The sequence below is a fragment of the Pezoporus flaviventris genome, unplaced genomic scaffold, assembly GCF_033815535.1.
Source record: "Pezoporus flaviventris isolate CSIRO_AGI_PZ_B2104156 unplaced genomic scaffold, CSIRO_AGI_Pfla_v1 ptg000066l, whole genome shotgun sequence".
Lineage (NCBI taxonomy): Eukaryota > Metazoa > Chordata > Aves > Psittaciformes > Psittacidae > Pezoporus > Pezoporus flaviventris.
This window is the reverse complement of record NW_026892614.1, coordinates 27,212,231-27,238,684: the sequence shown is the minus strand read 5'-3', so window position 1 is coordinate 27,238,684 and position 26,454 is coordinate 27,212,231. Positions and strand designations below refer to the sequence as shown.

Below are 26,454 nucleotides of genomic sequence, written 5' to 3'. Positions count from 1 at the left end.
TTGCCAGCACATGGATGCTATGACTGTAGGATTGTGCTAACTGACCCATCTGGAGTTTTCACTTCTCCATGCTTCCCCAGTGATTATCCTAACAGCCAAGCATGCAAGTGGATCATCCGAGCACCTCATGGATTCATCATACAGCTAACATTTATTGATTTTGACATTGAAGAAGCTCCAGGCTGCATTTATGATTCATTAACATTAGACAATGGAGAAAGCCCAATGAATCTTTGTGGCATCACTGCCAAAGGATTATCCTATAACTCTACCGGAAATGAAATGATTGTGTCATTTAAAAGTGACTTCAGTATCCAAAAGAAAGGTTTTAATGCCACCTATGTACGAAGTAAGTAAACCGAGAGCATTTCATTCCTCTTTTAGATGTTAGAAGGAAATGTCTTATAAGGATTAGAATGACACTTCCTCAGTAAATCGAGTCTTTCATAAGAAGAGAAAGGATGGGGAGGCTGCAGGGTAAAGCTACAGAGTTCTCTTATTTTTTTCTTACTGAATTTATTTTTCTTTGGGTGAAAATAAATTATTTTATTCTGAAACAAAGCATCAGATTGTGTTAGAAAAACTTCTTCACATGCAAAAATTTTAGGCCTAGCTGTGCCTCTCCCTGCAAATTTATGCTGGAGGGTTTGGAAGCAAGACACTTCTCCTTCAGGTCAACATACCTGCACATGGACAGAAAACTGAAAGAGAGCATGAAAGGGAGCTTAGCTGAGCCAGAAATACGGCTGGCACAGACCTTTGGCCCAGTGAAATACCCAACAGTGGGAAGGAGCTGTGCTGAAGAACTTCTCAGGAGTCTTCTAGCCTCTAGAACAAACTCCCAGGGATGAACTGGCATTGCAGGATGGCTACCTTTCATTCCAGTTCCTTGATCTTTCTTTCCCTCCCTTAAATATGTAGCAATGCTTACTTTTTAAAAAGCTTAACAGCTGCAGAAAAGAAAAGGACACTTACTCTTATTCTCTTAGAATATATAGGTACAAACAGCCTATGTTTGTTTTGTTGTTTAAAGCATTAATTAGTGGCTCTCACATGGCGGTAAAGGGCGGCGAGGTAACAGAAGGACATAGGATCATCGCCTACAGGCCCCATATGCTACTGACCATTCATTCCACTTCAGGGTTATAGTTTACAGTTGCCTGCTCTCAGTAGGTTTTCTGAAGTCACACACCTTAGACTAAATACTAGTATTGTATTGAGCATTTATATTATTATTTCACACTTCTGTTGGTTGGCTGGCTGCTGTAGAAAGACAGAGGAAAGAGGTTTGCAGTTATCTCTTCAGTCACAGGTACATCTTCCTCAGAATATTTTTTAATATTTATTACATATATTATATATTTTAACATCATTAAGATAGTAGCCCCCAGGATTCATAAGAAAAGAGTACTCCTGATTTGCCAGCAAAATTTGTGTGTAATTCTGAAAAAAAAAAAAAGTAATGTCATATCATATGAGCTAAAAATACTTCTTTTTACTTTTACTGTCCTTTTTCATGCTGAAGAAATTAATGTAGTAGTAATTCTAGGAGCAGTGAGATTATGCAAGATTATTAATCTCCTTTTTCCTCTTTAATCTTTTCATGTCTAAGTATGACTATAAGGGATGAGATGACTCACAACTGGAATTGAAAGATGCAATGTTACCCTCAAATATGTTCAGTGAAGAGGAGAGAAAAGGTCCACAGGTATAGCAGGGAACCATTTGCAGGCAAAGATCACTGCAGCATTTAACCTGGCTATGGATGCAGAAAAGGGGCTTCATAAAGGGAGGATAATGTACTGCTTTCCTTTAAGTTATAAAAGCATGTAGACAATAGGACATCATCCACACACACACACATTATGATGCATCTGCATGGCAGATGTTAGTGCTACATTCTCTTTTCCTTGCAAAGAGTTCCCAAAGCCATTGGAGAAATTGCACACCCCCTAACTTCAGGTTCCCAATGGAGCTGCAAAACTCCTTTGTCAAGCTGACACCATTGTTACTACTGCAAACATGATGCTTGAGCAAAATCATTCATTTATCCTAGAGCAAGAAAAACAGGGTTATATTCATACTTTATTTCTCGGAAGTAGTCATATGTAAATAATGAAATTAAGTAGTTCAGTTTTGAGTTTAACAAAGTAATGCAATGAAAACGACTGTTCAAAGACACACAGAAATTTTCTAACTGGACATGGCATTTAGAAAGAGATTAATGGTTCATCCTAATATAAAATATGTACGCAAAAAAAAGGAAAGACAAAATAAGAGAGTGAGTTTTGGGAGGGAATTATCAGAGAATAGAACAGCTTTTGTGTGGCTCCTTGGTTTTATGTAAGAGCAGTTTCAAGCTGAGTTTCACAGAGCATGTCCTGTTATTCATAACAAGTTGGCCACCCACACAAATGCTGCCTTTCCTGTTGTCACCTTCTGCAACACACCAAAAGTAGATGGACGGGCCATATCCTTAGCCGCAGTAAATGAATGCAGCTTTGCTAGTCTTAGGATGGCTATGTCAATTTACAGCAGCTGAATAGCTGGCATGTTAAATAATTTTCTAGTAATTCTTAACTGCATAAGTTAACTGGTGAGTAGAACTCAGTCACTTAAATGAGAGGAAGGCTAGCCAACAGACCTGTGTTAGCTTCCTTGCTGTTAGAAATGCTTGAGACAATGTTAAGTGAAATTAGCATAGAGTTCAGTAGTACTGCAGTAGCCCAGATTAAAAACACAGTTCAGTGAAATAGTAACAAAAAATTCTCAAACAGGTATTTGATACGTAGACACTTGCAGATCTCATTAAAGGTAGTGCATTTCTTCCAGCAACAGTGAAAGGGCAGATGAAAGCGGTGAAGTTAGGAACAGCAGAAGCCACCACTTAAGCACTGAACCATGGTGAAAAGCCCACCAATTGTCAGGAAAGCAGTTTTTCCTGCAAGGGATTATAAAATACTTTCTAGAGACTCCTGGCTTGTTTATGTAAAGGGGCATACGAGATGTGAGACAGTGAGCTGCACGTAAGCTGGGGGCACTAAAAAGCAGCAGAGGCAGGCTTCATGTTGTCCCAGTGCTCCCATAAAAGCAGATGTGGATCTCAGAGCAGTGAGCTGCCTGTTGCTGGTCAATTCTGCTGCTTTTGAGCTGCCAAGGTTTTTGTACGTTCTTCACAAGTAAGTAGCAGTGTGTCCAAAAATACCCCTGTTCATTGTAATCCCGCTATCTTCCTAACAGAAACAGTTTAACATCATTCTGGAAGTAGTCTAAACACTTAAATAAATATTCTAAGAATATATATGTATATTCTTCCTTGGAGAATAACCAGCTTCTCCAATACAAACATCTGAAATTCATCAGTATGATGACTGGCTGTGCGGCTGTAATCAGGAAGGAAATCTCTGCTTTATGTTGATGGCACGATTCTGTTTTCTCCACAGGGACAAAACAGTTGTTAGTTTTCTTCTTTCACTCTACAGGGAAGGTGCCAGTGGTTAAATCTGTTGGATCCGAGTACAGTGAAGTTGGGTAGACTTCTTCAGTGCTGGAGCAATGTCTTCCCTGTTTATTTCTCTTTCTGTACTGTTTAAATGTGACCAGGTGGTTCATAACTCTGCTTACCATCCTAACACAGGCAGGACAGCATTCATATGAATGAGGTTTCTTTCTTCTTTTTTAAGCCTGGAATCCTTATACTTCTTCTGGAACACTTCCCATATTATGTAAAGAAGCTTTCAGTATAATAAACCCATGAAAAAAAAGCCCCTGTTTTCAGTGGAGAGTTGAATGCATTTTCTATCTATAAAATTGTTACAACATACTTTTGCCCTTGGGAAGGAAAAAAAAAAAATTATGAAGTAAATCCAGTCATTATAAAGGCCAGTATTTTTCTCTCTTCCCTCCCATTCTCTATTTGCTGGGTTGGCAGATAATGCACAATGTTATTTTACTATATATTTGTCAAATTATGTCCTTGTGTGTATCCAAATATGGCAGTTTGGAGCTCAGAGACTTTGCAAGCTGCTGGCAAAGGGAAATTGCAATACCACAGACTACGCAGAATCCTTATATCCTATGTGTCTGTCTTTTTTGCTGAGCGTAGCGTTACAGTCACCCTTTCTTTACATGTCTCACTCTCCCATATTGAAAGGCTTTTATTTAATTCTGAGAAGGGAACAGTAATTAATGTATGTGTTGTGGCATCTCTTAAAAATCCCAGAAGGGACTAGGGATTAATAGCTGTGACATTTACTGTTTCAGGTATAGCAAAAACCAGTTTCACTTCCAGCATATAGACTGTGAAATTGTGTAAAAGAAGTAGCAGATACTTGCTGGCGATGTTGTCTGTCACAAAACTGTGGAACCACAAGTGAAACCAAAGGCTGCTGCAGTCTGCCCTTACTGCAGTGAGCATTTGCAGGAGGACTAGCCATTTCTAGATACTTGTGCAAAATCCAAAATTGATGACACAAATATTAACAAATGGTGAACAGCTTGGATATAAATATTCATGGTTTCAGTATTCAACCAGAAGGCTGCTGAGAAGATGCCTAATGCATTGCAGAAACCCTTTAGCTGGATTCAAGAACAAAAAGCTTCAGTTTGCCAAGGAATTTAATGGGGGCTTACTTCTGTTGCAGTATTTAAAAGAAGCAAGATGTGAACTTCACTGGTGTAATGCAGTCATGCAGACAAGTTAAAATAATATAACTTAAAGGAAGTCATACTGTGTTTTTCAAGTAACTTGTTTATTCCATTGCCTACTGCATACTTACTGGATGAACGAGTAGTAATTTTTATAAAGTGAGCTGAGGCAGAGTTAGAAGTTAGTAGGTAATATGTCCTAATATTGCTGTTAATGCATCTTGAGAGGCTGTTAACAGCATTGTCTATGTTACTGAAAAGGAATTGTACATTTTCTCTTGAGTGCATTCCCAAGCCAAATTCCTCTTTGTAGGTGCTATTGGTATATTACAGTGATAAAAACACCTGGTGAATGTTTGATTTTAATGAATGTAACTTTAGCTTCTGCTGCCAGTCTGCCTTTATATGATGATTTTTATTTTTTTTTTTATTTATTTATCTGCTCTTGGTTCTAGTTGCCGTGTCTCTGAGGAATCAGAAAGTCATCATTCCTCAGGTTCCTGATGTTGATGCTGTGTATGTGGCAGAGACTGTCTCAGTGCCAGAGCTCAGCCAGTTTACGCTGTGCTTCGAAGCAACCAAGGGCAGCAATGATGACAATGATGACTGGAAGGTTTTCTCATACACCGATGCATTGTCAAAAGAATTTTTCAGCTTTGGGAAGACCACAAAAGGCCATTTTCTGTCCATCTCAGGCACGCAGTGCATCCTTGAGAATGCATTGCCCCGAAATGCAGAGTTTTTCACGGGAACTTTTCAACAGCTCTGTGTCGTAGGGGATAGCTTCTCAGGCAGCATAGGTATATATGCCAAAAGCACCTATCATATAGTGTACTGTCCAGGTATCTTTGGCAAAGTTATCCCTGGAAACGGCAGGCTGGTGCTGGGCTCTAACAGCAATGAAGTGAGCTCTCTAAATGGAGACATTTACAACTTCCGCCTCTGGAATTTCACCATGAATGCACAAACACTGGCCAACCTCAGCTGTGATGTGAAAGGAAACATTGTAGACTGGGAAAATGAATTCTGGAGTATTCCAACTTCAGCACTGAAAGCAGAAAACAATTTGAGTTGTGGTGAGTATGCCTTGCCAAATCTTTTTTTGCTTATTTTCCCCCCATGCATGTGCATTGTGCTGAACATATCATATACCAGTATGGAAAATAAAGAGTTCCTGTGAAAGGAATACTGCTAGCTCTTACCTTTATTAGACTTCAGCTCAACTCTTGCCATATGCAGATGCTTTGAAAGGGTGTAGATTTGATTCCCTAAAGGAAAAGAACAAGCCCCTGAGTATGTTGAGTTGCTGCTTGAAATAATCTGCATATCAAAGTTTTTTCTGAACAATTTGTTTCCTGGCCTTCTACTCATATGAAATGGGGATAACAGGCAAGTACGTGCTAGCCTTAAGTAAGATTACAGCGATATCTGGAGAAAAAAATGTGTGTTAACTAACCATTTAGGAAATGGTTTTGTGCCTGCCCCTTGGCCCTTTGATTAGCCAGAAGGAGCACTTGCTAGCCTTGTGCTGTGTGTGCAGAGCCAGCAAGAACAGTGACAAAACAACAATCCATATGAGACAGAAGAGTATGAGAAAACATTAAATTAGAGGAGGCAGACAGGAAGAGTTTTAGATCAAAATCATTGTGTTTTATCTTCCTGGTGACATATTATCAGTCCTTCTTTTAACTGGTAATTACTGAAGGACTTTCTTCCTGTAGATTACTCCAGAAGATAAATTTCAGTACATTGTCCAGCCTCTTCTCATTTCATGCCTCAGATGCTCAGATAACACTAACCGTATCCTGGGCTGCATCAAAAGGAGCGTGACCAGCAGGGTGATCCTGCGCCTTTACTCTGCTCTCATGATCTCACTTGGAGTACTGTGTGCAGTTCTGGTGTCCTCAGCATGAGAACATGGAGCTGTTGGAGCAAGTCCAGAGGGCCACAGGGATGATCAGGGGGCTGGAGCACCTCCCGTATGAAGAGAGGCTGAGAGAGTTGGGGCTGTTCAGCCTGGGGACCTTATACAGTGATAGGACAAGAGGCAATGTGTTTCCAACTCAAACACAGAAGGTTTAGGTTAGGTAAAAGGAAGAAATTCTTTACTGTGAGGATGGTGAGGCACTGGAACAAGTTGCCCAAAGAAGTGGTAAATGCTCTGTCATTAGCAGTGATCAAGGCCAGCTTGGACAGAGCCTTGGGTGACATGGTTTAGTGTGAGTTGTTCCTGCCCATGGCAGGGGGATTGGAACTAGATGATCTTAAGGTCTTTTCCAACCCTAACCATTCTGTGAGTCTCATAATTGTCCAGGTGTCATTCTTACATATGTATATGTTATTACAGGTGATTGACAGTTTTCTATTGGAACATCAAAAACTGAAAAAACTTTGTCACTTTGGACCAGTGCTTTTTCTTCTTTTTTGCTTAGTAACAACTTTAGAGATATTTAGATAATTATAAAATGCATAGGGAAAAATCCTGGCAGCAGTAGCCTATACACACATGTATGCTTGTGAAAATCAGCTCTTATCAGAGTTTGAGCCCTCCTATTATAGCAAATGCATTCCTGGCATTTGTGAAAAAAAAGCAACCAACCAAACAAAAAACACCCAGAAAAGTCAAACTAAGCATTTACAAATATTGGTTCTTTCTGAACCATGTAGGGTCTCTTCATATCTAATGTCCTCTCCAGTTCTGCCACCTTGTCCCTTTGACACCTTACTCCTCGTTAGTTTAAACATAGTTTAGATAGTGTCAGTGTAAGCACCTCCTGACAGAGCAGCTGTCAGCGCTCTGAGAATCCTTAGCTTGAAACAGAAGCTGGTATCGTTAAGGTGTGCTAGTTTCTGTATCTAATAGCTCGTGAGGGATTAAGGTGGCTAAGAAAACGTCTTGTTTGCTTTAGTTCACTCAAACCAGTGTGAGGTACTCCTTCACAGTTAGACTCACTGGGACAGTTCTCAGCATGCCTCTGCTAAAAAAATTGAAGCAACACCTTTATGAAAACACAAGCAACTAGGTGTCTTCACCCCTCTACCAGAACAAAGAAAAGGCTGATCTAAACAGTGACCATGACTGGTGAAGGCCTTTTGGACAAAAAAAAACAAACAAACCAAAGTTGCTTTTCCAGATCTGACTGAGAATAACTTCCCAGACATTCTTACTTCTCTCACACCTTTGTACCATGAAGATTACCACAACACTTTCACTAAGCAGCCTGCCAAGACCTATGTGAATGTTGTGGTCATATTTAGTTTTGACTGGAGTATGGGTCTTTGCCCTTCTTTCTGTTAGAAGCTGTACAGTTCTGTGACACAAATGTAATACCACAGCTGTTCTCATAGAAACAGTACATTTATTTTCATTCCACAGCTTTATTCCTTGGGATGTCATTGTTCAGTGGTTCCTTACAGCAGGTTATTAGTTTAGAAAATGTGCATTAGTATTCATAGGTTGGGCTCAGGTTTCTATACAAGCCATTTCAAATATATTTATATGTAATCATTGTTACTTCCTGTAGGCCTATGAGAAAGCTAATTAATTAGTCAGTCTTTTTCTTTTGAAGATGCTATATCGCCCTCTGTGATACAGTCTTTCCTGACCCAGAGATTTTGTAAAAGAAAATACTGAGTGCAGTGCCATTTCAAACATGGTTACTGATCTCAGACATGGAATTGTTAGAATTTTCTTCCCTTCATCTTCTTGAATAAAAGCCATCATTGTAAAACCAGCCTCCAACAGGAGAGTTGATGAGTCAGGCTATCACCCATGAATAAACCACTGACAGTAGGGAGATGAATCTAACTGATTAGGCTTCATTTACCGGCAATGGAAGGATTGAGGCAGAAAAGAGGTTTCTGCACAGCTCCAGTGCTTCCGCAAGAAGTGGCATGTAGCTTAAAAAAACCTAAGCCGCGCATTTAGCAATGATCTCAGCATATCTGTGCCTGAACAGTGCTTACATTTTTCAAGGGGTATTATTTTCATGTTTTTTTAAACAAAGATTTTACAAGTAGATTTACGGAGCATAAAAACACTGGCAAATTGTTCCAGATAATCTTTTCTTAGTTTTACCTTCTCCTACTTTATTCCTTAGACTAATGTTTTCACAGCTGTGCAATCATGGTGGGGTGTTTCTGTAAGACTTGATGGAATTCTGTTTTTATTGCAGTACCTTCAGACAGCTTGCATTTAAAGGTATATGTACACAGCCTGGGTATCCAGACTATTTTTAAAACAAGTAGCCTAAGTAACGATAGCAGTGTACCACCAACAGTTCAGAGCTCAGTGCAGGCAAACTGAGGAGCGTTTAATCAACTTCTGATACTAATTTTGGAGCCTGCACTGGCTACATCTATAGCAGGATATGATCTACTCAGTTAAGGGTAATGTGGCCCCATGTCTGACCGTGCCTGCAATTGCACTTGCTTCATGTGCACTTCATATGAGTCCTTCACTCCTCAAAGCCAGAGGAATTCTTAATTTTGCTCTCAGATTTAATTCAGGGTAGGATCTGTCCTCCTTAGGCAGCTGAATGATGTTTCTGGCTGAGCTAATTGTCCTCAGTGCTGTTAATGAATAATGGAAAGAAAAAGACTGTTCCAAAGGTCAATGCATCTCATACTGGAGAAGATGTTTCAGTTAAGTCAGAAGTTTGTTGCTGTAGGAGTTCCTCTCCGCTGACTATAAAGAAAGTATAGCATGACAAGCAGATACAGATGTCTGAGTTTCAGACATTTAGAGTGAGATACTTTAGACAAAGTTTCCATAATACAAGTCCATATCTTCTGTTCACATTACTGACCATGCTACTTGGATTCATAAATATATTTACTGAAAACATTTCTCTTTATACGGTTGTGGTGGGTTAATGCTGTTTGTATGACAGGTGCCCACCAGAGCTGCTCTGTCACTCTCCTCCTCAGCTGGACAGGAGAGAGAAAATACAACAAAAGGCTCATGGGTCAAGATAAGGACAGGGAGAGATCACTCAGCAATTACCATCATGGGCAGGTGGATATCTACTCCACTGTGGACCCCCATAGGCTTCATGGGGGACAGCCACCATGGTCTGCACCACAGGCTGCAGGGGAATCTCTGCTCCATCGCCTGAAGCACTTCCTCCCCTCCTTCTGCGCTAACCTTGGTGTCTGCAGAGCTGTTGCTCTCACATGTTCTCACTCCTCTCTCTGGCTGCAGTTCTGCAGTTATTTTTCCCCCCTTCTTAACTATGCTATCTCAGAGGTGCTACCACTGTCACTGGTGGGCTTGGCCTTGGCCAGCGATGGGTATGTCTTGTAGCTGGATGGCATGGGCTCTACCAGACACAGGGGAAGCTTCTAGTAGCTTCTTACAGAAGCCACCTCTGTAGACCCTCAGCTACCAAAACCTTGCAATGCAGAACTAATACAACAATCTTCTGACTTAAGTGTTTTGCAAAGTTGGATTGTATTTTTTTTCAGTTTCACTAAGTAAAATAGTTTTTAACTACTCACTGAAGAAAATACAGAGGTCCACAGATTTTCCAAGCCAACTTTCAGGTGATTTTTCCATTATACAGAACCAAAAGGAGATAAGTTACAGGAGGTTTTGATATTGACTGTTTAATACTAGCAAATACACTTTTTGGAGAAAATAATTCTCACACAGGTGGTACTGCACCTACTTAGAGCATCCTTCCTGGAGTGCATGGGAAGTGTACCAAGGAAATTACTTTGTCTGAATCTCTTAATCCATTAAAACAAAAACAAAAACCCACAAAAAAAGCCCAAGCTTTTATATTTGTTGAGGATCACGTGTTTTTAATGTTTTTACATGTAATGGTATCTGTGTCCTGACATGATTTCTGTGTTGAGGCCGCATGCTTTATCTGCTCTTGCATCACAGGAAATACTTTCCTAGCTATCTTTACGAGCTGGTGGGTGGTGGCTCTTTAATTTTATGGAAGGATACAATGTTTCATGAGAGAAGCTCATTGAGCCCATATAAACTTGAAGTGGTAAAGCAAAAGCCGAAAGGGCAAACTCTCCCAGTAGGTTCATATTATGCCATCCTCTATGGCCCCATTATTTTCAGTGCAGTGTGCAAAAGCTGCTCTATCTGCAGCTGAAATGCTGGGATACACAAAGTGTGATTAATGCGGCTTCACCAGTTCTTTGTAGCTGTTCTTATATGCCCTATTTTTGTCTTCAGATCATCAAAGTGTGTACATGTTATGAATAATTCAGTGGAGATACAGACTTGTAACATTATCTGCCTATAAATCCTGCATACCAGAATATTAATCACAACCACACCCTGGGCAGAGGAACAAGTTTAATCACCTTTTATCTGGTTGGTGTCTGTCACAGGCAAATTACTCAGAGGTGGGAGGTGGGTAACCTGTGCTACAGCAGCAGAGTGTGGTTGCTTCTCTGAGGCACATATTATTACTCACTGGGATTGCATAAATCCTGTGGCCATACTGACCCCTCTGCTTAAAGCCATTTCACAGAGTACACGCAGGCTGCATTCATTTAATGTTATGTTATTTAGCGAAAACTAGGAAAACCAGTGGAGGATACATAAGTCACTGTAACTTGCAAGTCAGCGGGTTTTCATGGATCCCTCAGCTGCAACAGAAAATGCAAACACATAAATCTTGCAGGCAAATGGCAGTATCAGTTTTGCCACTGAGAGAAATTAGGAAGAGGACTGTGTCACTGCGAAGTGTAATGTATTTTGAGACATGATAGTTTTATGCCCAGTAGCCAGACCTTTCTAACTATTTTGCTTCCTTTTCCTAAAGGCTCATACCTAATTCCCTCTTCTACAATTGAACCAACCAGTTGTGCGAACCTGGGAAGCCTTTGCCAAGGTAAGAAGCCCCGGTTATTTTCACAGTTTCGTCTTTGTGAAATCTTTATTTTCCTTGGTTGTTCTTTTTTTATTCCTTTTTTATTATTATTTCTAAAAGGGTGAACTGCAGTAAATAATAGCAAGGAAAGGAATTCTTTAGTCTCATCAAGTGTGTGGGTGTCCTGTATGTACAATATGTGGAAAAAATGTGATCACTCTGTTGATAATACATATTCCAGATAGTCTCCATTATATCAAAACTGAATTAATTGACTGCTTTCTTTTCTTTCTCCATCTCTTTTCCTCCTGCACATTTTGATAGTAAAGTATTAACTAGGATAAGAAGTGGGTACATCTGTAAACAAACAAAAAAAATAAGCAGATGTAAATAAAGGATCTGACTATTCATTTTTTTCCAATAAACTATTCTGAGGCTAAGTACTTTTGAGATTAGCAGGTGAAAATCTAACATCAAACTGCAAATTCCAGCAGCTATTAGTTAATGAAACACTTTATACAGTGCTTAGGGATGGTTTAGTAGTGTAAAAATTACACATATAAGGATATATTACGTGGTTTTAAGATCAGCTCAGTTGAATGCAAAGAATAGGCGAAGTCTGGAGATTTCCATGCCAATTGAATCGTTGAACATGCAGAGGCAGTTAATTCCTTCTGCTCTGCTTAGAGGGGAAAGTTGTATAAAAACGCTCAACATGACCAAGGTCAGCTCATTTCCACGATACCTTCATGAACACAGACCTGCTAATGAGGTGTCATGCTACGTTAAACTTCAGTCACAGCAGCAGATGCACCAAAAATAATGTCTAGCTCTGTAATCCTTTTCAGGCTGAATGGTGAAGGAAGGATATAGCAGAGAATAAAATATAAAAGGAGAGGAGGAAGTCTCAGGAGTCTTTCAAACTGACATTTAGAGGTAAATCAGTTTGAGCTTAACAGTACGGAAGATGCACTTTCCTTAGGAAGTCAGTAAGAGATCTATGTCAGTCTTCAGTGTACTCCCATATTTTCCTGAGGTTAATTTATCATGTTCTTGGAGCGTGTTGTACTGGTCTCCACAGGGAAAGTGAAATGCAGTAATGTCCATAATCAGATTTCAAACAGTAATTTTCAGGTGTCACATTAACAAAGCACAGTGTGATCTAAATAATGCTACCTGAATACCTTAGGTAAATGTGACAGCAACAATTATCAATATTGGTCTTTTTATATGTAAAAGGTAATATAGCCACCATATAAAAAATTTCTTGTATTCTCCTGGAAGAGCTCAAGGCATTTTCCTCTATCAAAATGGGACGGTGTGAAAGGACATTAGGTCATCCAATATGACTGCAGAGATGGGCACACTTTCAGCAAAGCAAGCCTGCTTTTCTAAAAGCCTCGTCCTTTTTTTCAGCTTTATTAACTTTAGTAGAAGATGTTGCCTCTAGTAAAAGATGCTACTTTTCAAACTTGCCTCTCTTAACTTCTTAGACCATCACATCTTCAGTAAAGACTGAGTCCTTTCACTAAGGTAATACTCTTCTTTTTCTTCTGAAAAGCATTTGCTAAAGTGTCACTGGTGTTCTGTGTTTGTCACTTTGGAAGTGACAGATCAGATTTACCATCATCATCACCATCATTGTTATTGTCATAATTACGAAAATCATAAAAAAATGTCTATTTCTGTCAGCAATGCAGATTTATTTTAAACTGAGAGGCCAGTTTGGATTCCTTTTTTGTTTGTTTGTTGTGTGTTGTGCAATTGCACCAGTAACAAAGTTTGCAGATGCCAGATTGTGTCAGCTATAGTCTGATGAAAGAGCCATTTTCTCCATTATGCTTAACAAATATTTTCATTCATTGGAACATAACTCCTTTAATGGTGTTGGCTGGAAGATACAGTCAGGAAGAACCCTTATAACTTGTTTCTCAGACAATACAGCCCTGAAGTTTCATGGAAGAAGAGTTTTTTTATATTATAGGGTGTCACTTTATATATTCACATTCCCAGTTAGAACCTGTTTACTGGAATGTCCAACTCTTCCTTCTCTTGCCCTAAGCTTCTTGTTTCACTGAAACCTGAGCATGAACCTGCTCCCTAAGCTGAGACCTGAGTTTATGACTTTCAGACTCAAAAGGTTAGCTAAAACAACCACACAAAAAATCAGAATCTCTTGCCTAAAATACATTTTTAACCTTTTCAGGTTGGTTCTTGGTCAAATCTGCAAAAGCAATGTAACGCTGAGATTATACTGCACTAACCTTCAGATTTTAAAAAGAGTTTTCAGGGAAAAAGAAATCTGTCAGTGAGTGGATTTGCATTCCTTGGGAGTTTCTAGAAAAAATGAAATTATTTTCCAAACTGTTATTTGAAAATGTAGTGGTATGATCTTTGAATTCCTTTAGCGTGTTTATCTTCCCAGTCCACTACCAGGGGGAAATTTGCAGTTTGATTTTGAGAAGTGTTCTAGCTGGTTCTCCTGGGAAATATTTCCCAGGGTTGTGTGGGGTGACTCCTGTTAATGTCAGTGGGAATAATACAGCCAAGATCCTACATGAAGCTTTCAAAATATATAGTCCATTTCAATTATACCAAATGTGATTTCAGTTCTCTTTAGTGAATGATTTCAATGGTGATAACTGGATCCTTACTTGGGTGGTTTAGTTTCAAATTTGTTTGTCATCTTCAGGCCCTGAGCAGGGACAGTTACTCTTTTCACAAGAAATATTCTGTATTCATGCATCTTAGATCTGTTTTCTGGTCTTTGCGCAGCCGTTTGGATCTGAAGCTCTTTTAAGAGGATTTTGAGTTTATAATAGCAGCAGGACTGATCTTGCAAATCTTACACTTGCAAAACAGTGAAAGTGAAGATTGCAGGACTGGGACCTCAGATCATATCCATTTATCACTTTCTGCAGGGAAAAAAAAAAAGTTTATTTTAAAATATGGCATTGTGTGTAGATGTTTTCATTTTACATTGTCATGTGTTGTTCCCATTTTGTCTTACCATATTAACATTCATATTTCATTCAAGTTCACCTCTCTCTCATCTTTATTACCAGCTACTGTAAATGCTACTACTCCTACACCACCCACTGTCACCACTAACATGCCCGATACTAATAGAAACGATAAGCCAAACAATGGTAAGAAATCCTGTGTTACATTTTTCCTTGTACTGTGTCTAGAGCAAAATTATTGTATTTTAAGGTGTGTTTTTCATAGTATCATAATGTCAAGGGTCATGCCTCAGTTTTGATCTCATTTACACTGAAATAAATCAGGAGTAACTTCACTGAACCATGTAAGAATGGTGTAAATGACAACAGAACCAAACTCTTGTGTTTATTTGTATCATGTTTACCTGACACTTGTATGAATGTGTCACCCATTGTATTTACCCATGCAAAGAATGAGGGAAGGGAGAGGGATTTTTAAAGAGGGTCTGTAAAGAATCATGCTATTGAAATGTTTTAAGGCTACAGGTTATGAGTCATTGTGTAGCTCCTGCTTATGCAGCCAGGGTGGTAGTATGCTGAGATTGTCTGTTCCTCACTAGTCAGTTGCAGGAGCTAAGTGGAATCATTCCTATGGAGCAAAGCCACCTCCACTGAGTCAACAGGAATCTTTCCACTGACTTCAAGAAGAGCTGGATTAGACTTTACTAGGGAAAATGTTGACAGTATCAGATATCATTTACTTTTCATTTAGAAAGATTAAGGGAAAAAATAAGGTAGTAAATGAACCTATTATTAGCACAGGAAAAAAAGCTGGGATTTCTTTTGGGGTTTTCTCAAATTCTGTGATATCACTGTCTCCTAGAGACTGAGCATCATTTTATGAGGCACAGCTAAAATATTTATCAGTTTGTTAAAGGTAGTTGTTAAACATTAACAACACAGATGTAGATTTCTGCAATTTTTATCTGAGGCTTAAAGATTATTATTTTTTTTTTTTAAGATTTATTTTTTTCAGTGTGCTCCACAGAAATAAATTAGAATACGTGGGGGGTTTTGTGGTTTGTTTCCATTTTGGGCTGGTTTTTTTTGGTTTGTTTTTTTTTTTTTGGCCTGGTTTGATTTTGGTTTTATCCCCAAATGCATCAGTTGTTACTGTAGGTTTTAAAATTCCTGGAGATTCTTGGAAGATCATTTGTTGTACATTGGCAATCAGGCAGTACAGTAGACAATGTGAAATAATTTATCTGCATTCAGCCTGTCCAGACCTATTAAACTGTAGAAGTAAGAAGCAGATATTGAAAATTTCTTCTAAATACTGCATTTTTCTTTTGTGGAGCCATTCACTTTATGTTCGCTGTAAGCATTTAACTGATTTTTGTAACTACAGAGGATAAGCCTTCTTAATGTTAGCATGAATAAAAACTGGACAATTAAATCCTTTCTTTGGCTTTGAAACTCCCAAGAGAAAGTAGAAAGACTAAGAAAAATAACCCAAATTTGTTTACAGTAGAAGCAAATTAAACTTTCACTCAGCTGTCTGGAGTAATTTTTCAGTCTTGGTAAGTTGATTTTTAGGCCAAGAACAGACAGTTAAGTTGCATATATTTTCTTTAATCCTTTAACTATGTGGCTTACTACACACAGACCTGCAGGAATTCAGACTTCCTGCTACAGTTATCTTCAGAATGAAGAGAAATTCACCTGAATCCTCCCATATACGACCACAGAGGCACCAAGAGTCTAAGATAGAAGGGGTCAAAACCATAGGAATTATCTCAACCCCGATTATTTGGCCAGTGAAACGAAGGCCTCTCCATTTCAGTAAAAACTCAGCAGATGAGAACCCAGAGAGAAAAACTATCTACAACTTTTTTCTTCTAACTATGTCCACATCAGCCACTTCTGAGGACACTGGCAATGATACCTTGGCTGCTTTTACAGAAAAAATCAACCTAGATAATACTGCGATGAATCAGTCACCAAATGAAAATATTTTGAATTATTCTAGAAGTTCATTTCATGGCACTTCTGATGCATCAGATGCTGTTACAGAGCCTTCTGTGAATGCAGCAATTCCTCTTCGTCAAAGCAGAAGTCCTAATGCAGAGCTAGCACAGACTTTGGCAGATGGGCTGGATCATTCTGACTCTGAGTCAGTGTTCCACTCTCCTGTTAGCAGCAGCAGCACTGCTTATGAACACAAAAAAGAAACTCTGTGGATTTCATCCTCCAACAGCAGCACAACCGATTTCAAGCATATAAGCAACATCTTGGATCCTGCGAGTTGGTGGAATGAGACCTTATTTCATCATTATATCACCTCTGACATTGAAGACCGACATTCTTTTTCTAGCTTATCTATATCAGTTGCAGAGCAGAAACCATCATTCCAAAAAAGTAAGCTAGATTTGCTAGACTCCTCACCTGAAAACTTTTACCTGGAAATGATAGAAGGCAATGCTGATAGGGAAACTTTTTCTGCATTAGAAGCAAATAGTGAATTTGAGTTTAGAAAATCTACACACGTTAAGGAACATCACTTAGGAGGCATTACAAATTTAACTTCTATGGCGACTCCACATGCAAACCCAAATATTTTTTTTCAAAACATGAAAACAAGATACACAAAATTTATGCCTGATATCCAACTGACAAATTCATTCCTAGGACACAGTAGAGAACTACCACCATCCTCAGCACTTCTGCTAGGAGCAGGCTGGACAAGTTCAGCATTTAAGGATGTTGTAACAAACCTGCCTGTTTATCAACCATTGTTGACTGCCATATATATGGAAAGTGACAGCATGTTTATTTCCAATAGCAATTACTGGTCTCATTATTTAAAACATACACTATATTTTCAAAATCCAAGTGACATCCTCAGGTATGGAATAGTGGAGAACAATTTGGATGCATTTTCCAAATTAGAGGCAGAGAACAGGAATAGAGTTGGCAGCTCTGGGGGCTCAGGTTACTTGGATTTTCCAACAGAATATCTAGATATTTCTCCTTCTTTAACAGCAAGTTTCTGGACTGTTTCCTACTATTTGAAAGAAGAATCTCAAGTGTTTTCTGGGGAGCCATCAGAAAATAGGTGGCTCTTATTTAATAAACTGCTTTCTTCCCCAACAGAAAGATTATCATCCATTAGTTCACCTGATAAATCTGGCAGTATCTCTGAACAAACATCTGCCATTAGATTATTAGGTCACAGGGTTGAAGAAATGAAATTCTCTAGTCATGCATCAGCTTTGGAAACACAAATCTTTAGTTCATTTATTCCAGGCCTCTCAAAGAGAATTTCAGAAAGTAATGGCAGGACAATATCACAGTTGTACTCGACAATGAACTTTGCAAACATAACCATGTCTTCCAACAGTGAATTTTATTTTGATTTTCCTTTGCCCTCCTTGGAAGCACCTTTGCGACAACCCTCTCTAGAAGTACAGGTAAGTCCCTTAAGTCCCTTTGATAAGATACTTGAAAACTCCACAGAGAAATTAATTATATTTGATAGTTTACACATGCAAATTAGAACTGACCTAGTAAGTGATCAAACCAACATGACCTTCCTAAACAAAAGGCAGCAGCTTGTTTCTGTCCTTCCAATGCATTCAGGAACCCAGTCTTCAAGGTATAGCCAAGCTCCTTTCTTGATAAATGCACGAGTTAAGAGTTTGGTAAACCATACAAGAACACATGAATCACTGCAGCCTCAAAGTCGTTCAGAAAATGATGCTGTAGCAAATGCTATTGATAAAGCAAGAAGTAAAGTTCAAATAGATGCAGATATTCTTTTAAAAAACATCACTTTGATGAGTTCTGACTTCCTTCCAGTGACTTGGTCTTTGGAATTAAGGCACCTTCTTCATTCAGACTCAGAATTCAGAGTCAGTGAACCTTACTCCACACCTCCACTCTCACAGAGTTTTCAGAACCATCTTGATACAATTTCTCCAAGCCTGGTTACTCAGTGGGACATACCAGAGTTAAGCTTGCCAGCAACTGTAGTACCAAGAAATCATCTAACTGTTATAGGACAAAACTCCATTGAAAATCAAGGGGACAGTCTGAGATACTCTCTATGGGCAGTAGAACAAGAAAGCACTGGTGATAATGAAGACATAAGGAATTCTGTTCTGACATCAACAAATATATTGAAGCTTTCTGAATGGGATTCAGAAGGGGAGGTGTACAGATCCTTCAGCAAGCCCAGAGAAGGAATGTCTTCTCTGAATACTTTTAGTACTCATGTCTTGGATTTTGAAAATGCTGATTATGGACGTTTTGTAAATCTCTCTTCTGTTTTGAAGGCATCAAGAACTGCAGTCATGAGTGATGCAATACCTTTGCCGTCTTCATACAGTGGAGTTGTTATTCAGCAAAAAGACACTATCTTTCAGGGCACTCTGATGACACCTGCAGCAGCAATCCATCACTCTGTCATGCCATCCCAAATGCCAGTTTCTTCTGTAATGTACCATCAGTTTCCAGTTTCAGCACATGTTCATTCCTTGGCCAATTTACCCTCTGAGACAAGCCAAAATACCACTCCTTATCCACCACTGAATCAACTTACTAGCTCTTCTGCAGTCTTTTTGTCTTGTTTGTGTTACTCCATCACTGAGCTGGGCTGCCTGTGTCGACCTGAGGTCAACTACAGTATGTCACGCCATTAAGTTAGCTATAGAAAAAAATCCAGATTATCTTATCTGTTATATATACAGTTGGTAGAAGTAGCTGGCTTTCATCCTTTAGGTATAGATCCATTTAGCATATAAAACGATTTTGCAACAGTAGTTTAATTACAGTAGAAGGGAATTAGTAACATCTTAGTGATAGTAAATGTCATTAACATTTGATTTCTAATTTTTGTGTGCATCTCTAAAACAGCTGTCATGAGACTGTGAGGATAATGTATTAGGTTGCCATATATTTAATATTTTTATGCCATTTTATTGAGATTGTATGATTGTTTTTAACTAAGTGTATTCATATATTTTTGAGGATTTAACTTTCAAAAAACAACTTTAGTTTGCCTAACAGAACAAAAAAAAAAACCAAACCAACAGCAAGCCTGGAATTTCATTGATCATTGTAATTTTGAAGTTAATGGTGGGTGTGGGAAGATTGTTTTTCCAGGTTCTTTTTTCAAATTATCTTTGGCTACTTTTCATCAATTTTCTGCCCATAAAAATATTTTTTTCATTCACCATTTTGGGATGGGATTTCCACTGTTTAATTTGGAGTGTGAGAAATCATTTCTGGTTTTCACTATCTGCCACTGCAGTCTCCTGAGAGTGTTTCAAAATGTAGATTAGTTCTTTGTTCTTGTTCTTTCTTTGCCTCATTAAAACATGCTTTGGGTAACCATCTGGTGGAGATCTTGAGGCTCTTGACTAGTTTATAGTTACTATATTTGATTTTAGACTTACTTTGCATATTCCTATATTAAGGTGATTTTTTCCATATGCATCATTATATAAATAAGGTTATAATTATATATATGACTATATATGAAATATATAATGCACACTTTCTGTATGTGTGTATTGGTATAGCACATATGAAAGTTACATTATACATATAAAATTGAATATATATATATATACAGAGATATATGCATATAAATGAGATCCAAATCTTGCAAGTGTTTTCAACTTGCCCAAAGTCCAATTTTCTACTTCCAAGGACTTAATTTGACTTGTGAAAAGTATAGGCTTTTAACAGAGAATATTTGATGTTACTTATTAGACCTGTAATCTTCTAATGCTGCTTACCAACTCCTGAGCTTAAAGGGAATTTATATTTACCCTGTGCCATTTCAAAACCATTTTACTGAATATAAAATTGCCCCAAGCCAAGTGTTACACATTTTGTGACTGAAAGATGGTTTGTTCAGTTGCCAGTTTTCTAAAGCTAATGTGAGTTCTACTATCTGGCCATCACTAGGCCTGAGAGCAATGACTGCGTTGTGAATGGGGTATTCCTTCTCCCACCTAATTCTGCTGTCAGTTGTCTTGTGGTTTCTAGTTGATGAGCTTTATCTGCTCTCTTTAAGTGTAATCTGCAGTGGTTGAATTCTGGATTATAATAATATGACTGGGAGCAAAATTTATTGTGTTGCAGACTACTGTAATTATAATTTCGTAAATTCCTTACACTTTCATCATCTTTTACACACCACATTAAAGGCATATGCAAAATACTATTTATACATGCATTTGTGAGTTTCCATATCACATTTCATGTGTCTCAAAAAATGGGGGGAGAGGGGGGCAGGAAATTCCTGTCTAATTCGACAGGTCTAATGGGAATGAGCCCAAGCCCACAGGGCTTGTTCACTCCAAAATTTTAGAATGCCATCTAGAGCTTGACGTGTCCTTGTATGTTGGTTTCAGCCCAATCTTTCTATTCATCATGAAACTAAAGTCTCATTATTATGACGGGTAATTTGCTCAATTTCTAACATTATAATACCTTTCTAATGAACAGGTGGGCTATTCTACAGGATATCTATAGTTGTCTTTAGTTCCAACTCTGATGCTACGTTAAAAGTACATGATGTGGTTGCAGAATGGGTAAGCTACGTTTTTTCTCCTCTGTGATTACATACATGAATCTGCCCCATTGATGTTACCAGTCCGAAAAAAAAAAAAAAAGAAAAAAAAAAGGGGAGGCTGTTAACTAAATTCTTAAATTAATTTGTGTTCTCTGAAAATCTTTCTATTATTGATTTACACAGTAATGAGTTCAGGTCTAACTGGGGCTATTAAGCATTATAGATAAAATTTTGAAATGTCTCCACTATACTAGCCATCTTCTTAAGAAATGTAGATGCTAGTTGAACTTTTGGAAGTTCAGAGAGATCAGAATTGTCTACTGAAAGAGGCAGATGTGTAAGTTCCAACGTCATTATAGAGAGCAAAATTTTTCTCCAAAAATACTAACATGGTTTTGAAGTTATAGTAATAGAAATAATAATAAAAAAGACAATATTCATTTGTGTGAGGCAATATAATTTTGCAATTTACACTAATATTCTCTACTTCAAAAGTCTTCTATCATAGGTTAGTTGTTGGGGTTTCTGTTGGGGCCCTGTTTTTCAGCCCATTTATCAAACAAGCTGCTTTCTGGGCCCTTTGGGTGGAGGATTTTTGAAGTTCTTGTCTTGGAAAGTGCCTTCTGTCTGAGTACAGATATTCTCTGTCCCTTTTGACAGTTCACATAGTGTCACTCAGTCTGTAGGTAGTCTTTATACCAACTACTTAACGTGAAAATATGATATCATAATATATGGCAGTTATTCTTTCTGTTTCTTTTAATAAAGCTGGAGACTTTCAGCTTTCAGAAGCTAAAGAAACCAATAGTCATCTACAAGCCAGAAATACAGCCAGGTGCAAGTCTCTTGACAGCAGTAACCAGGCAAATGTACATAGGTGCCTGAGCCAGAAAATCTATAAAGGTGTCAGTTGGCCCTACCAGAGTATACAGAAGTTTCGCCCAGTGGGAAAACTGAACACCCGCTGCCCACTCAGAATAAATAGTACAAAGATCTGAAAAAAAAGATCATTAAAAGGTTGTTTCTGGGAATTTAAGATGCGAAAGAACAGGAAAAAAGGAAAAGTTTAGCATCCCATGCACATTCAGCATGTTGTGGCCTTAAGATTTCCTTCTGTCAGTAAAAAAGTCCACATCTTTCACTACCAGTTATGCATCTAATACAACAGTCACCTCACTGAAATGGGAGAGTGTTCTCTTTGCTTTGAAAAAGAGAAGGGGATTTCTCAGGGGGGAGAAGGGTGAATTTCTAACTCTGTCTTAAGCAACAAAGTATCCTATTGACATCTCATTATTCATCTGATCAATGTATTTCTGTTTTTCAGCTAAACCGTACTTTCCAGAACTGGAATTATACTGTGTATGTGGTCAATATCAGGTAAATGATAGGGGAAAGATGTTTATGCTATGTTCCTTTTGAGAACTAGCCCACCCTAATTAATATTCATTTCTTTCATAGCATCCACCCTGGCTCCATAAAAGAGGGAACAAGGGAAAAAAGAAGTATTAAAAGGTAACATTTTTAAAGACATTTTCTTGATAGAGGCAATGGCTGCTATTACAAGTGGCTTTACAACAGGCTTTGTTGTCTGTTGCTGGGTTCATTGTCTGTTATTTGGCATATGCTGCCAGTGTGTAAATGTATGACTGCTGGTGAGCTGTGTGCTCTGGATGTGTTCAAAAACCTAATACTGGTTATTGTGTTTGTTTTGTTTTGAACCTGCTGAGCTTTAAACCTTAACAGATCCTTTTTCGGGGCTCAGGTTTCACCTGTCACAAAACTGAATAGACATATCATATATATGTGGTATGGCACGCCCAGCTTGCTTTAGCAACAAGCATTGGTACACTGCTGTCTATCCACTGTCGCTGCATTTTTTCTCTTGAACCACAGTCTTTTGAGTTAACAGACATCTTACTAGATGCAAAACACTGAAAAATCATGCTAGAATTGAAAGTCAAATGAGAGTGAGTGAAACTATTTACCATATGCTCTCATTTCCTGGCTTTTGCTGGGCCCAGAGGCACTTGAGCTGGGACAGCCTCAAAGGCAGCCAAAGAAAGTTAGATGGGTCACACCCTCTGAAAATTGGGCCTTGGGGGATTTCTTTGAAAGCAGCAGTCTGATTTCTGAGAGATATGTGGGGAGGGAGTGAATCTTGGAACCAAAGTAAGGAGAGGAAACCAAAACAGAATTATTAGTATTGTGAGGAAGGGGCAACAAGTGGGTATGGGATGTATCTGTTTGCAGTAGTAGGCAAAAATCTCATGGGAAAGGACTCGAGAACTGCCACAGTAACAGCTGGGTATTTTCATTTCAGAGGTAGCCAAGTATTCCCAATTTACCAGCAGGGAGTAGTTATTGATGCTTCCAGTTTTCTACAGTTTAGCTACACGCAAAAAGATTTGTAAAAGTTACTATCTCCTTCCCACACACCCACAGCAGAAAGACAGCTTTTATTGGCAAAACCATTTAGCTGGTATAGTGTAAACCCAGTCTCTGAATGGGCTGTTTCGCTGCTTAACCTACATTTTTGCAGTAAGGTGTAGTGTTGTGGCTTGGACTTTTTTTCCCACTTGTAATTGATATGGTTATGCCAGCAGAACCTTTTAAGTGGAGACCATGCCTCAGGTCTTACCAACAATCTAAGACTGCTGAGAAATGTAAAACTTTCCCCATCTTTATTCCTGCATCTTTTACAAGGCTACCGGCTCAGCCTGTCAGCATGTTCTCCCCTAGACTGCGTACCTGATTTCTTCTTGTCTCACCTTCCCACCGTCCTGTCTTCTGGATTCTGTTTATTATTCCTTGTCTATTAAAAAAAAAAAAAAAAAAAAGGTGAAGGGGGAGAAATTATTCTAGTAATTCTGGTAATTCCCTTTCCCTCCTTTTGTGACAGACAGTGAATACAGCACTAAATTACTTCTAGATAGTTATGAGGAAGTAACCTCATTCCTATTTACTTTGCTTATCATATGTAATTTCAGAAGCAATGTAATTACACATTTGTAGTATGTCATAAAGCTTTTCAGGTCTAATGAAAAACTAATCTTCTCATGGGCTCTAGTGCACTTTGTGTCAAGGCCAACTGGTATTTTTTTATAATTCTGAAAAATTTAGTATAAATGTGAGCATGTCACTCAAAATGTTACTGTTCTCCAAATAATCAGGATTGTTATGCTGGGCATGTTTACTTAGAAAAGTGCAAAAAGAGAAATCAAAATTCTGCCCAACCTAGCAACTAAGTTGGGGTAACACAGGGAAAACAAAAAATTTAATTGAGCTGCATGATACATGACTAACAAAAATTAAACTTTTCATGCGTTGTATAAGCACATGTGCATATATACAAATATATATACACTGAATTTTTTGCTGTTTTCTCATGCATTTTTCATGTCTGACATGTATTTTCATGCATCATTTACCTCTTACAGGAGAGACATTTGAGAAAAGCTGGTGTTCTCTCAGCTTCAGGTCTTCTAAGTATATGTCTGTCATTATATATTGCTTCCCTTACGAAAAAAAAAGAAGGATCAGCTTACCAGTAGTCTTCAATGTTCCTGGGTTTAGTCGCCAGGTTTCCAGTTCTTTGAGGTTCATGCATCTATTTCTAGATTTTGCAAGGAAGAAATCTGTTGAACTTCTGAAGATCCAGAAAACAAACTTTTTTTAAACTATTTTCCAATCATTGTTTTCAAGATACTTTGTTAGGTTTTCCACTTTCTTGGTTTTGTCCTGGGTAGGATTCTAAGGAAATCCTGCAGCACGCCAGAGTAACATTTGGGGGTATAAAATATTAGCAGGTTACAGGTTGGAAATTTTTAATCCCTGATGGAAGTAATGTTACTTTCTCACTACTCAGGTGATCCACTAAAATGTTAAGGATGATATCTTGCATGTAACTTACTTACAGTGGGATTTTGTGCAGGTTCTGTTAATTAAACATTCATATAGATTATTTCAGTGAATAGTTGTCTGAAGATTTTCGTACTTCATGGAATTATAGAATGGTTTGGGTTGGAAAGGACCTTAAATCCATCTAGTTCTGACCCCCATGACAGGGGCAGGTACACCTTCCAGCAGACCAGGTTGCTCAAAGCCCCATCCAACCTAGCACTGACCACTTCCAGGGATGGTGCAGCCACAGCTTCTCTGGGCAATCTGTGCCAGTGCCTCATAATGAATTTTTTCCTAATATCTTCTAGATCTACTCTTTTTCAGTTTAAAACCATTTCCCCATGTTCTATCCCTACATGCCCTTGTAAAAAGTCCCTCTCCAGCTTTCTTGTTTCTCCATTTTGGAGAGGCAAGAGTAAGTCTGTTGTAGTTTGAGCCATTCTACTACTTCTCTTAGCTTTAAATACTTCTTATTCCATTTGTGTTCACCTGAACAGAATTTCACTCCACAGTTAAAAGACCTAACCCATAAGTATCATGGCCTTAACTATCTTTACAGAAGTGAATGTAATAATCTTACTGTAACTCACAAAACCTTATCTCTCTTTTCTGAATTTCCCCCAAGATCATAACCTTTTTTATTTCTAAGGCACTATTATAATTCTTCAAATTGCTCTTCAGAAGTTTTCCCTCTCTTTACATGAAGTCATATTCTTACTATTCAGATTGCATCTTTTTTCCTTACCTTTTGGATTAGTATTTTATACAGCAGTTAAAAGCCAAAACCAAACCAAAACTACAAACAAAACAAATATAAAAGCCCCCAGAACTTTCCCAATACTTTCTATGCATTTTCCTTTTCTTCAACCTTATTTACCACACTGCTACCTTATCAAGGCACTTCTGCTGTCGTTCTCCCCACTTAATCTTCTTGCAAGTGAAAGAGGAAGAATTGTTAGAATGATGTAGAGAAGAAATAGAAGCTGAAAGTAGGAGGTAGGAAGCTGGCTTTTTTTGGCATGTTAAAAATAGGTGTTTTCCAAATAAATATTTTAAACTGTACTGTTTCCAGAGAAGAGCAAAACGAAACAAAAATGTGGAAGCGGATTCTTAATCTTTCATTGTTGTGTTCTATGAGCTGCGGAAATCCAAAGTACACTGTGATTGCTACGAATTTATGTACATGGTGGTGAGAGATAGAGTGCCAAGTCCAAAATTCATATTATTATCAGCACATTTAATACTGTGAGATATCTGTATGAGAGCAATATATCAAGCTAATACTTTAGTAGATTATTAACTACCTTAATAGAATGTTATCACAGTTTAACCTGACTTCATACCTGTTTTTATTTTTTGACTCTGGTCATACTGTTGCCATCTCTTAATGAGAGGGCAGCTGTTCAAAATTAAGTTTCAGAATGGTACCCCATTATTTTGAACAAATCTTTGAAAGTGCAGCCAATTTGTGGATTTGATGTAGATAAATGATAAATGTGTTTGTTTCTTTCATTAATTCATTGCTTTTTATGACTCTGCAGCT

The 26,454-nt window shown here is 38.2% G+C and overlaps 1 protein-coding gene across 6 annotated transcripts in view; it reads left to right on the top strand.

Moving 5' to 3' along the window:
- The window catches only part of ADGRG6 (adhesion G protein-coupled receptor G6), a 106,664-nt gene that overhangs the window by 41,332 nt on the left and 38,878 nt on the right, over window positions 1-26,454 (top strand). For 3 of the 6 annotated variants that reach the window (XM_061471669.1, XM_061471670.1, XM_061471674.1), the window contains exons 3-9: window positions 8-349; window positions 5,103-5,723; window positions 11,439-11,507; window positions 14,552-14,635; window positions 20,945-21,030; window positions 22,336-22,388; window positions 22,470-22,523. In XM_061471669.1, the coding sequence (XP_061327653.1) occupies window positions 8-349; window positions 5,103-5,723; window positions 11,439-11,507; window positions 14,552-14,635; window positions 20,945-21,030; window positions 22,336-22,388; window positions 22,470-22,523 (1,309 nt within the window). The remainder of the gene's footprint in view (window positions 1-7; window positions 350-5,102; window positions 5,724-11,438; window positions 11,508-14,551; window positions 14,636-20,944; window positions 21,031-22,335; window positions 22,389-22,469; window positions 22,524-26,454) is intronic. The other 3 variants (XM_061471675.1, XM_061471673.1, XM_061471672.1) reach the window with 3 other exon arrangements.